A 12,517-nucleotide genomic window follows, 5' to 3' on the forward strand; every position below is an offset into this window, starting at 1 on the left:
ACAGCTGTTTGTGGCCTATGGGTTGGGTGCTAGAGGAAAAGCCATTTCAAAGCAAGGACTTTCAAGATGGGTGTCATCTACCATCTCGTACTGCCATTCCAAGGCAGGGAAGCCTCTTCTACGACGGCCAAGAGCTCATTCAACTAGAGCAGCGGCATCGTCGACGGCACTGTGGGCCGGAGTCCCTCTAGGGGACATCTGCATGGCGGCTACCTGGGCGACTACACACACCTTTACCCGCCATTACTGCCTGTCGCAGCAACATGCCGAAGACACCCGGATGGGACAGGCGGTGCTTCGACACCTATTCCAGTAAGGTAAGCCCCGGCTGCGGGGTGGCATCCTGTGGAATTTATGACTGTATGTGGTCCGTTTTTTCCCTATGTAAACTATTACTGATGTATACATAATCTTAGGGAACGGCCTTTTGCGAAGAATGTATAGGGGTTTGCATGCACACCTCCTCTTGGGGGTAGTACTGCTATGTAATCTATTCAAAGCATGTGAATCCATGAAAGATCCAATGCTGGAGAAGGGAATAGTTTCTTACCTGTAACTCCATTTCTCCAGCATTGGTATCTTTCATGGATTCACATGCGCCCACCTGCCTCCCCTGATCATGCAAACCGGTTCCCCCACTACTTTGGGGGCCGAAATCTGAGGGAGCGCGGGGGCGGGGCCTGTATTTATATCATGACGTCCTGACGGCACGGGCACGCATGATACAAAACGAGGTGGATAGGACGCATAAGCGTCGAAAAAGTTTTCCTACGGGAAAGGGTCTATATAATGTACCGGGGATTCCCAGCCTGACGACGGGGAATATTCAAAGCATGTGAATCCATGAAAGATACCAATGCTGGAGAAATGGAGTTACAGGTAAGAAACTATTCCCTTCTGGAACAACACACCCTTAATCATTCCTCAGTTCCAATATTCATTCGTCCACACATCCTTGCTCGCTCTCATTCATGAATCCTTTCATCCATACCCATTCATCTACCTCTCCTGTGCCCTCTCTCCACCCCTGCTCACCGCTTGAAATATCCCCCATCTACCCAAGTATGTCTTGGTGCAGGAAATGTTTTCACCCTACAGCAGCCAAGTCTTATGCCTTTATCCATTCGTGCTGGCTTTCTTACCTTTGCCAATGTATGATGCAGCAGAGCTAGCTCTCGTTATTGTGATAATGTCAAGGGCATGGCCTTTTCTTTATAAAAGTACAAAGTATATAGCCAAGAGGCCTTGGAAATGGCAACTGTGGCGTTGCATAAGACAGAATTACATAAGGACCGCTTTCAGAATAATTAATTTTCGTTATACGTAGGGTTAGTCCCATGATGTTGTGCCACTATTGCACGTTGTGCCACTATTGCACATCAAATTGCTGTGCTCTCGACCGAGCCGCGGCAGCCGTGTTCGGAACCCCCACATGGCAGCTAGGTGCGCATTGTGGATTCATAGATGCAATGGGACTATGATACAACATAGACACCACATGCTGATTATTGAGAGCACAACGATTTGCTGTGCAATAGTGGCACAAAGTGCAATAGTTGCCCAACGTTAGGGTACTAACCTTCCATATAATGAAAATTAAGAAAGGCAGATTTCTGTAGGGCAACTGTATAAGCAGACCTGACTTGGCGGCAGTTTGAAATATATCCACGAAAAGGTCAAACCACAAGTTAAATCCAATAAATCATATTTTATTTTGAATTGACTGCGTTCATGTTAGATATCTAATTATTGCAATATTGCCTTGAAGAAGCCCAAATGGGAAAGCCCGTAGGGCGACACAGATGGCCATATAGTTGACAGTGCTGTTTTCTCACAACTTTCACCTTATTACTAATATCACTTATGATCATGTATTTTGTGAATCTTCCAATTGTGTATTGAAACCGAGTAGAATAAAATGCAATGTTAATTACTTGCATATCTGTGCACCTGTTTTGGGTAGACTTGGTGTTTAAGTTGATATACTTATTAGCATTTGGCTATCTACTGCACTTCAGCAGCTGGGTACCAATAATCCTCTGCAATCAGGCGTGGTCTTAGTGGCCTTTCAGCCCCCTTGTGCAATTGTATTTTGCATTTGCTGTATTGTCTGTGGTCTTTAGCACAGATGTTGTTGCAAGGTGCGTGATTAATCTGTGCAACAATGCCCATACGTCCATGTTTTTTGCTTAAAAATAAGTCTTCTACTGCAACCTTAAAAACTCTACAGCTGTTTTTGACTCCAAAATGCACGTTGTTGTAATACTTATTTTCCTCCTGTTTTTCAGTCGGAAGACCTTGGGGCATGTGCCCAATTTGAGAACAGTCGCCACAACAGGATGCCCAGCTCTAGCTGCGTCTTCCCCACATTCACGCTGCGGAAGCCTTCCTCCGAGACAGACATCGAGAACTGGGCCTCCAAGCACTTCAACAAACACACCCAAGGTCTCTTTCGGCGGAAGGTGTCGATCGCCAACATGCTGGCCTGGAGCAGCGAATCCATCAAGAAGCCAATGATCATGACCAACGATCGGAACGTCAAGAAGGAGGCCTGCGACATCTTCAAACTCATCCAGATGTACATGGGCGACCGGCGGGCCAAGACCGACCAACTCAATGTGGCGCTGGAGATTGCCACCAAAGGATGGAGCATGCAAGGCTTGAGAGACGAGCTCTACATCCAGCTCTGTCGGCAAACCACAGAAAACTTTCGCTACGACAGCCTGGCAAGGGGCTGGGAGCTCATGGCGATCTGTCTGGCCTTCTTTCCACCCACTCCCAAATTTCACTCCTACCTGGAGGGATATATCTATCGCCACATGGATCCAGTGAACGACACCAAAGGTAAGATGCAGAGCCACTGTCTCTTGAAGACATCTACCTCCTCCTTTAAACCAGTTCACTCAATGGCTAAGGCTGTGTTAGATTTTCTGCAATAGGTCAATGAACACAGAGCCAGGTGAAGTAGGAGAAATTTCTGGTATAGACAGCTCAATTGTACGACTGGTGTGAATTGAAATTGTGCAGATGCACCAAGTTCTATCCATCACTTAACTAAATATATTATAGGAAAGCCCACAATGTTTAGGATGGCAGGCCATGAACAGGAGTATAAAACGTATCACTGCCACTCTGGTTGAAGGTTACTGCTACATGGCCATGCAGGGAACTCTTTCCAATTCTTGAGTCTTCTTCGGCCAGGCTCTGGCTTCTCACGGATTAGTGATATTGAGCATTAAGATAAGTTGGAGGACAAATGAGCCCTAGATCAGCCTGAGGACAGTGGTCATCTTCATGAGAAAGCCCTTGATCTTACAAGGCTATATGTACTCTTGATCTGCTCCGGGTGTACACACAAGACTGGCACACACGTCAAACACACATTCCCCCTTCCCCATCTCATTCCTCTCTTACTTGGGGAATCGCTGTCCATCTGGACATCTCTTGAGCATTTCTACCGCTGTGTTGGGTTACTGATGTGTTAGAGATCCTCAAACAGTGCCAGAGAATGGCCTCTCTGGGTTCCACAAACTAGCGCATCTTTCCCTCCCGGATACCATTGCGCAATTTCCATGCTGAACGTGGGCTGTGATGAAGAACCCTCTGTCGCAGTCAGTATGTGTTGGAGTTGGGTGAGCAGATCTTCAAAGCCGTTTGCTCTAATTATAATGTCCTACTTTCAGAGAGAACGCCTTGAATCTTTTCAGTGCGGCTCGCTTCATCCAGGCAGACCACTGTATTCCAAGAAGAGCCTTTTCATGCTTAAGCCTTTCATAATGCGATGAGTCACGCAAGCCCAATTCACGATGCTCCCAACAATACCTTGATAACGCAAGATTGTTTTCTGTTACGGAAATTTGTTCAAGAGCCAGTAGGGTCACCAGGGCACGAACCAGCGTCAGTCATTTGATTCTATAAGATGCATTAACGCTATAAATGACAACTGACGTAGTTTAAAGATCCTTTTGTGGTCCATCTATTTCAAACTGCTCATATTTATCAACTCCCAACGCGAGAGCCAAGACACGTCGGCTCTGTGATGACGCACTGTTATGTTTAGTTTTTTTCTATGCAAGAGCACCTTTGAAATGGAAAAACAGCATTGGTTGATGCCCCTGGGCCTCAAGGATGCCTCATACTCCTACGTCCCGTCCCCTTTCCTCCATACTTATGGGACATCTCTCCGTCCTGTGGGATGGGACCGGAGCACTTTGTAAAAAGCATCCAAAAAATGTTTTCAAAAATGTTGTCCTTCCTCTCTTTCTTGCGCTTGGCCCGGCACGCGGCCGTAACCCCGCCCACCTTGGTTCCGCCCCGCGCATCGCCCATCAGTCCTTTTCTTCGCTCGTTCGGGACTGGACGCACTTGCATCCGCGGAAGATTTTCTTCCCTTTTTTCCTCTTTGGCTCTCACTAGCGATCGTGTACTAGTCTGTCTGTCGTTCAAACTAGACTTTCCTGATTGTTCATCGTGTCACCGACGCTTCGCGAGGGCGGATCCCTCTCCTCTTTGTTTAGAGTGTTTGGGTCCGGATCACCGCTGGGACTCCTGTTTTTACTGTGACTCCCTTTCGGTCCGGGCTCTTCAACGTCGGTTGGAGCGGTGGGAGGAGGTGTTCCGACAAACTCCCCCTTCGCATTTTCAAGAGTTTATCGACGAAAAGAAGAAGCGCCTGGTAAGTTCTTTACTTTTCAGAGCACCCCGGCTGGGAGACACCATTCCGGGTTCTTCCTGAGCCGGGAGGGGCGTTGATCGCTCTGTCACCGGGGATTGCCCTGAGGTGCCCGCGGGGCCTAATAATTGTTCCAGAGTTTTCTCCGAGGGTCTCCGTAAGGGGCCTGTGAATACCGGAGTACGTTCTGAGGCCCCTCATGTGGGGGCTGCTTGTAGACCCAGTTCTACTGAGTCGTGGGGTACCGGAACTCGCTCTGAGGCCTCTCTTTCGGCTTCCCTCAAAAATAAGACCGGTGTACGCCCCGAGGCCTTGGTTGGGCTTGGTGTTACCGAACGGATGTTGAAGGCCCACGCTAGTCAGGCTGTTACTGGACCTGGGTCCGACATCCCTCATGCAGAGGCTAAAGTTACCAACTCTTCTGAGAGGTCTGGCAAGATCTTGTCGGTGAAGGTTGTTTCTCACTGTTCCCGCTCTTGTGGCGACACCAGATTTTTTGAGGGGGCAAAGAAGGAAAGTTCTTCTTTTACCAGTAGTGCCGAGGTCCTTCCTGGGAAGGCTAATTTGGCGGTTGGTATGTCGCAGAAACATTCCAGGCCTCATAGTACCGGCTCTGCCGAGGTTCCTTATGTTAAGGCTAAACTTAAGACCCCTGATCCATCGACAGGGACCCCTGCCTCACTTCCTCATGTGCCGCAGTTCCCCTCAGGTGATGACAAAATGTTGGCCGTTCCCGTTACGACCGCGGTGGCCATTTTGGGCGGTACCCCTACAACTACGCCATCGGCCTCAGGTGTAGGGCTTACCTCAGCGGGTGAAAATAGGTTTCCTTGTGTGCATCCTTATCGGCCAGTCTGTTTGGAACGCTCGGATGCCCCTTCCGCCCAGTGTTTCGTTGCCTGCGGGGTCGGCACCGTTGATTTTCGTGGATACGTCAGGTGATGGGCCGTTGTGGCAACCTTCCCTGTTACGTACCTGGAATTATCCTCCTGATGAGAGGCCTCCTCCGGTTCCAAAGCAGTCCTCGGAGGAAGCCTTTTTCGGCAAATTTCAGACGCTTATGCGTACCGACCCCATGAGGGAATATTTCAAAGGGCTTTTCAGAGAAATATGTCCACATGCGGCCCGGCTCCACCTGTTCCTCCGGTGGTTCCTCCGGCACCCCCTTTACCTACGGTGCCTTCTCCTACTCTTCCACCTTTGCCTCCATTGTCCCTTGTGGACTAGGCAGCGCCTGACACGGCTCAGCAGGATCCTGACCTGTCGGATGACGCGCAGGGCGATCAGGACAACTGGGACCTGCCCCTCCTCTATTGAAGCTTTTTATGACCGGGTACTGGACATGATGTGCTTCTTGGATGTTCCGGTGCCCGAGGCACCCGCTCCGCAGGAGGGCGTGCTTTCTGGGGCGTTCACCCTGTCTCCTTTGAAGCGTAACGGCCTGTTCTTGCAGATGGACGTTCTGGCCGAGATCCGCAGGGGCTGGGAAAAGCCACGCTCTGGACTTTTCATCAATAAGAAAATTGAAGCGCAATACAGGCTGCGTTCTTCGGAAGAGGTGGCCCTGTCGTCTTGTCCGCCCCCTCCGCCACAGTCGTGGCTGTGGCCACTTTACAGTCCAGGCCTGCAGCATCCTCTTCTACGACGGCTACTCAGGTTCTGGGGAAGGACGACAACCTCCTTGACTCCCTTGGGAGGAAGATTGCTCCAGCAGGCCAATGCCGAACTGGTGTTAGCGGGGGCTAATATGCGGATGTGGAAAGGTCTGTCGGAGTTTGAGGAGTTCATCCCGGTGGAGAAGCTATGAGAAGACTTTAAAGCGGGGTTATCCGACACCAGGGTCTTGGCCCAGGATCTCCTGGACGCTGCTGCTCATCACGTAGACACCTCGGATCGGGGCCTTTTGCTGGGGGTTGATACCCTACGTCAGGCGTGGCTGCATGCCACCAAATTCTCGAAGGAAGTACAGGACAAGGTGTTGGACCTTTTCCGTTCGATGGTAAGGAGCTTTTTAATTCTACAACAGATGTAGAGCTGAGTAAGACGAAGGATAGGCCTCTGACCGCTGAGTCCTTGTCGGTCCTTGTTAAGACTCCTTTTAAAGCCCAGAGGCCATTATCGCAAAGTCGACCCTCCTCTGGCTTTAGGGGCTTCCTAGACCGGAATTCTCGCAGAGTGGATACCCCTTTGGGGAATAACTGCCGGAGGCAACAACGGACTCGGTTTTTCTCCCGCTCCTCAGCTGCCTCCTCAGGTTCAGGTGGCAACACTACTGAAAATCCGTCAAAATTAGGGTTCTCCGCGCTCGCACGAGACCCCGGTGGGAGGACGCATTGCGTCTCATTGGGAGGCGTGGCAGACTATCACCGAAGACAGATGGGTCTTGTTAGTCGCTCGGGCGGGCTTCCGCTTACCCCTAACCCCTACCCCACCCCTCAACCCTCCTTTTCAGCTGTCGGGTTCGCCCTTCCTCAAAGCCGAGGTTCAGAAATTTCTTTACCTCAGAGCTGTAGAACCCGTTCCCCTCGGGACCGAGGGGAGGGCTTCTACTCCCAGCTGTTTACGGTGCCCAAACCCAAACAGGCTGGCCTGCGCACCACCCTAGACCTTTCCCAGTTCAATCTTTTCCTACCTCAAGAGAAATTCAAGATGATCACGCCCAGCCAGATACGGTCTTCTTTGCAGATGGGCGATTGGCTCAGCGTTGTGGATCTTCAGGATGCGTACATGCATATTCTGATTTGGAATCCACACAGGAGATATCTCAGTTTCTCTTTGGGAGAGGAGCACTTCCAGTTTCGAGTGCTTCCTTTTGGCCTCAGCTCCGTGCCACGTTTCTTCACAAAGATGATGTCGGTGATTGTGGCCTATCTTCGTCTGCAGGGTATCCATGTGTATCCGTATTTGGGCGACTGGCTATTACGCAGTCCTTGCCCGTTGAAAGCCGCGTGCAATCTTCAGTCTCTCCTTCAGCTCCTGTTCCATCTTGGGCTGTCGGTTAACTGGTGGAAATCTTCCATGACGGTCTTGCAGGACTTGATTTTCCTGGGTTTTCGCTGCAACACGATCGACTGCAGAGTGTACCTGACCAGGGACAGAATGGCGGATCTGTTGGCCACGTGTCAGATGTTTGCGCAGTCGGAGAGCATGTCGGCCTGGTGGTTCCAGAGGTTTCTAGGCCTCATGGCCTTGTGCGTGTTGGCTCTTCCTCTTGCCCGTCTCAAGATGAGGCGGACTCAGATGGCTCTTCGGAGTTCTTGGTGTCAGGCTGTGGACCCGGATTCCACATTGATATTGATTCCGGCTTCCATGAGAGTGGACCTGGATTGGTGGTCATCTCTCAGCAACCTGTCGGTGGGTGCGGGGTTCTTGGACCCAGCCCCTACGGTGACGATCACGACGGACTCCTCCCTTCTGGGGTGGGGTGCGACGTTGGATCTTCTTCAGGTCTCAGATCTCGACAAGCTCCTCCACATAAATCATTTGGAGCTTCTGCCGATCTTCTTGGCGCTCAGGGCGTTCAGACCGATCATAGCCAACAAGGTGGTCCGCATACGCACAGACAATGTGGTATCGATGTATTACATCACACAGCAAGGGGGAACCAAGTCTCCCCCTCTCGTGGACCTGTCCATCCAGATTTGGGAGTGGGCTGTACTTCATGGTGTTTGGCTGCTTGCAGTGCACATCCTGGGCAAGCTAAATGTCACACCGGATGCCCTCAGCCGGCGGACAGTGGTCCGCCACGAGTGGGAGTTGAAGGCGGAGGTCCTCTCATGGATTTTCTCGCGTTGTTGCACACCGGAGGTGGACCTCTTCGCTACGGCGGTGAACAAGAAGCTTCCTCAGTATGCCTCCAGAGGGGGGCTGGGAGCCTCCTCTCTGGGGGATGCTCTCGAGATTCCATGGCACAACATGAGAGCTTACGCCTTCTCGCCTCTGCCTCTAGTCCATCGGGCAATTTGGAAGTTGAAGAACTCTGTGAACTGTTCGCTTCTACTCATAGCCCCGTGGTGGCCAGCCAGGTTTTGGTTCTCAGAACTTCAACACCTGTCGGTGTATCCGCCGATCAGGTTACCAGTAACTCCCGATCTTCTTCATCAAGGGGAACTGCAGATGTGGCACCCCTCCCCACAATCGCTCAGCTTGGCAGCATGGTGCCTGAGTTCAAGTCTTTAGAGCATCTTAACTTGTCTACGGATAACATGCATATTATCCAGGCAGCCAGGAAACCCTCGACCAGATCCCAATACAGGAGTAAATGGCTCAGGTTCTGTCATTGGTGTTTGGAGAAGCAATTGGATCCAAGGGTGGCTACGATTGACATGGTACTGTCCTTCGTGTCCTCCCTAGGAGAGTCGGGTGTTCACGTTCTGTCATGCAGAACTTACCTTTCAGCAGTTTCAGCTTATCTTTCTACAGACCAATGTTCTTATTCTCTGAGTAACCCAGTGGTTAAGAGACATTTCGCAGGCTTGACACGCCTCTACCCTCCGGTTCGTAGTCCGCATCCGCCGTGGGACCTAAAGGTAGTCCTGACGTCGCTGTGCCATAAACCCTTTTAACCAATGGCCACGGTGGACCTCAAGTACTTATCCTGGAAAGTGTCCTTTCTGGTCACCATTACGTCAGCGAGGAGAGTGAGTGAGCTCCAGGCCTTGTCAGTGGAGCATCCTTTCTTGGTCTTTCACAAGGACAAGGTAGTCCTGCGGACAAACCCGGCCTTTCTACCGAAGGTGGTATCTGAATTCCATCTGAATCAGTCGATCTCTCTACCGGTCTTTTTTCCGAACCCTGCCTCAGAGGCTGAAAGGGTTCTGCACTGTCCTGATGTCAGAAGAGCTCTTAAGTTCTACCTGGACAGGACTTCCGAGCTTAGGAGTTCTTCTCAACTTTTTGTGACCTTCGGTAACCCTCAGGGTAAGCAGGCGTCTAAGGCGACTATTTCTCGGTGGATCGCCGCCTGCATCACGGAGTCTTTGACCGTCCAAGGGCTGAAACCTCCTAAGGGTATTCATGCACACCTGGTGTGGGGCAAGGCAGCCGCGCTTGCTTTTCAGAAATATGTTCCCTGGGAGTCCATTGCTAGGGCAGCTACTTGGGCCTCCCCATCTGCTTTTTGTAAGCATTATTGTCTTGACATGAGCTCAAGAGCTGATGCTCAGTTTGGTCAGGCTGTGCTGAAGAACCTTTTTCAGTAAGGGGTATTTCCATTCACCCGTAGTTCCTGTTAGGAGTGCTTGGGAATCTCCCATAAGTATGGAGGAAAGAGGACGGAACGTGGGAGTATAACCAGGTTACTCACCGTAGTGACCACCTTACTCCTAGTCCATAGTCCCCTTTCCTCCATACACCCGCCCGCCGTCCCCTCTAATAAGGTTCCTCTGTTATTGCTAATAAGTCTCTGACCTGGCAATAGAAAAGGACTGATGGGCGATGCGTGGGGCGGTGCCAAGGTGGGGGCAGGGTTACGGCCGCATGCCGGGCCCCGCGCAAGAAAGAGAGGAAGGACACATTTTTGGAAGACATTTTGGATGCTTTTTACAAAGTGCTCCGGTCACGTCCCAACGGACGGAGAGATGTCCCATAAGTATGGAGGAAAGAGGACTATGGACTAGGAGTAAGGTGGTCACTACGGTGAGTAACCTGGTTAGTCTCTCTAGTCTACCCACCCATATACCATCTATTCATTATATCTCAATTACAATGGCAACATCCTTGACAACTGTGCCCAATGCACCCTCTCCCATCATGCTGACTCATGAACAACTATCAACTAATTTAAATCCCCCCCCAGTGACTACCCAACCAAAACAACCACTGTAACATTGCCTATAGAAACTCTAGACTTCGCTCTTGATTACCGAAACTGTTTGAACCTCTGGCCAACTCTGTTACTATCATAAACTGCCAGAGAAAGAGCCTACCTAATAGACAAACTGCACCTACAAAAAAGACTACGCCTAATATCTCATCACATCACACACCACCCAACCTCCTCCATTCTAAATTCCAAAAATCCAAGCCCCATATTGGCGCACATGCTACTGGAACTACCTCCAGTATCCCTTCCCCCCTCTTGCTAGACAGCCCTGCATCAGACCTTAAGGGGGTCTTAATAAACGCAAGATCATTAGTAGCGCACGCTACAGAGATAGCTGACCTAATTGCAGCAGAAAACTACGACTTTTTAGCCTTCACTGAATCTTGGCTACATGATGCAGCAGGTCCTGCCCTTTCCCTAGCAGTCCCGGACGAATACACTATTCTGAGAGCAGATAGACGTGAGTCATGAGGAGGAGGCATAGCCATTATCGCTAAATTTAATCTATCCATGAGATTAGCACCTTCTCTAGACATCAAATCATGCAAATCCCTTTCAGTCAAAATACCTATCGCCAACTCCCAAACTCTTAATATCCATCTCATATATAGACCACGTGGTCCTATTGGCACCTTCAAAGAAGATATCTCCACTATTCTGCCGGACAACCTAAAAAGCACCTCTTAAACCCTACTACTGGGGGATTTTTATCTGGGATTTAATGACCCTAAAGATCAAGATCAAGAAGCAACCACTGTGGCTAATATCCTGGTAGAACTTGGCTTCATTCAGAGAGTGAACTTAGCAACACACAACAAGGGAAGAATACTTGATTGGGTGGCGGATTACAACTGCAATGCCTCGATTACTACTATCACCCCTCAAGTCTGGACAGACCACCACCTTCTGTCATTTACGCTGACAACCAAAGGCCCACCGTTAAGTCGACCATATTCTCCCCACCCACACTAACTAGAAACAAAAAGAACATTACACTAGATAAACTTCTACCCCGCATCCTACCTATTCTTAATTCATTACCGACAGTATGGAACCCAATTTGTTAGTCGACAAATATAACAAAATTATGACCATGACTCTTGGTGATATTGCCCCATTCAAATTGAGAAATGGCAAGCCTAAAAGCCACCATAACTCCTGAGACCCCAATTCTAGTACAAGACAATTGCGTCAGAGACAAAACTTGGTGTTTTAATATTCAGCACGCTTTAGTCAACAAAGTCTCTAATCTCCAGAACAAGATAGCACAAAAGAAACTCTCCCTAACCTCCTTGACTCTACCTAACTAAACTCCCACACATCCCAACAAACATCTAACCCGCTTTAGCTTCTCGAAAATCTCTATTCTCGAGGTTGATAAGGTTATACTTTCGCTCAAACCTTCAAACTGCCAGGGTGACCAATGCCCTGCACAACTAATCAAGGATGCCGCAAGAGATCTAGCACCTTTCATCTCAAAGCTTATCAACGCTTCCTTCTCATCAGGTACTATCCCAAACAACCTTAAAGAGTCTTGGGTACTCCCTCTCCTCAAGAAACAAACTCTAGACCCTACTATACCGACTAATTAAAGGCCCATCACAACAGTGCCATTCCGCCTAAAAATATTAGATAAGGTAGCATACACCCAAATTCAGAAGTTCCTGGAATTTAACCAACTTTTAGGAGCCTGCCAATCAGGTTTCCAGCCACAACATGGCACGGAAACAGCACTAATTGATCTCAGGGCCCAAATTGACGAGCTCAGACAATGGAAAATCAGCTTTGCTTCTCCTTCTCAACCTCTTGGCTGCATTTGACTTGGTTGACCACAAGGTTTTATTTAACCACTTGGATTCAGCAGCCCATTTCTCTAAGGAGGACATAGTCTGGATACAATCCTTCCTCAGTAACGGGATTATGAGAGTCTGCTCTCCCTCAGCAGCGGCAGACCCTATCCCCATCACCTGTGTGGTGCCCCAGGGATCATGTATCTCTCCGACTTTGTATAACATTTACGA

General features: G+C 49.6%; 1 protein-coding gene across 2 annotated transcripts in view; it reads left to right on the forward strand.

Moving 5' to 3' along the window:
* Window positions 1–12,517, forward strand: part of ARHGAP39 (Rho GTPase activating protein 39) — a 1,402,702-nt gene that overhangs the window by 863,085 nt on the left and 527,100 nt on the right. For both annotated transcript variants that reach the window (XM_069621770.1, XM_069621771.1), the window contains exon 4: window positions 2,289–2,844. In XM_069621770.1, coding sequence (XP_069477871.1) covers window positions 2,289–2,844 — 556 coding nt within the window. The remainder of the gene's footprint in view (window positions 1–2,288; window positions 2,845–12,517) is intronic.

Source organism: Ambystoma mexicanum, chromosome 5q (genome assembly GCF_040938575.1).
Source record: "Ambystoma mexicanum isolate Mex_15411 chromosome 5q, UKY_AmexF1_1, whole genome shotgun sequence".
In the NCBI taxonomy this organism is placed as follows: Eukaryota; Metazoa; Chordata; class Amphibia; order Caudata; family Ambystomatidae; genus Ambystoma; species Ambystoma mexicanum.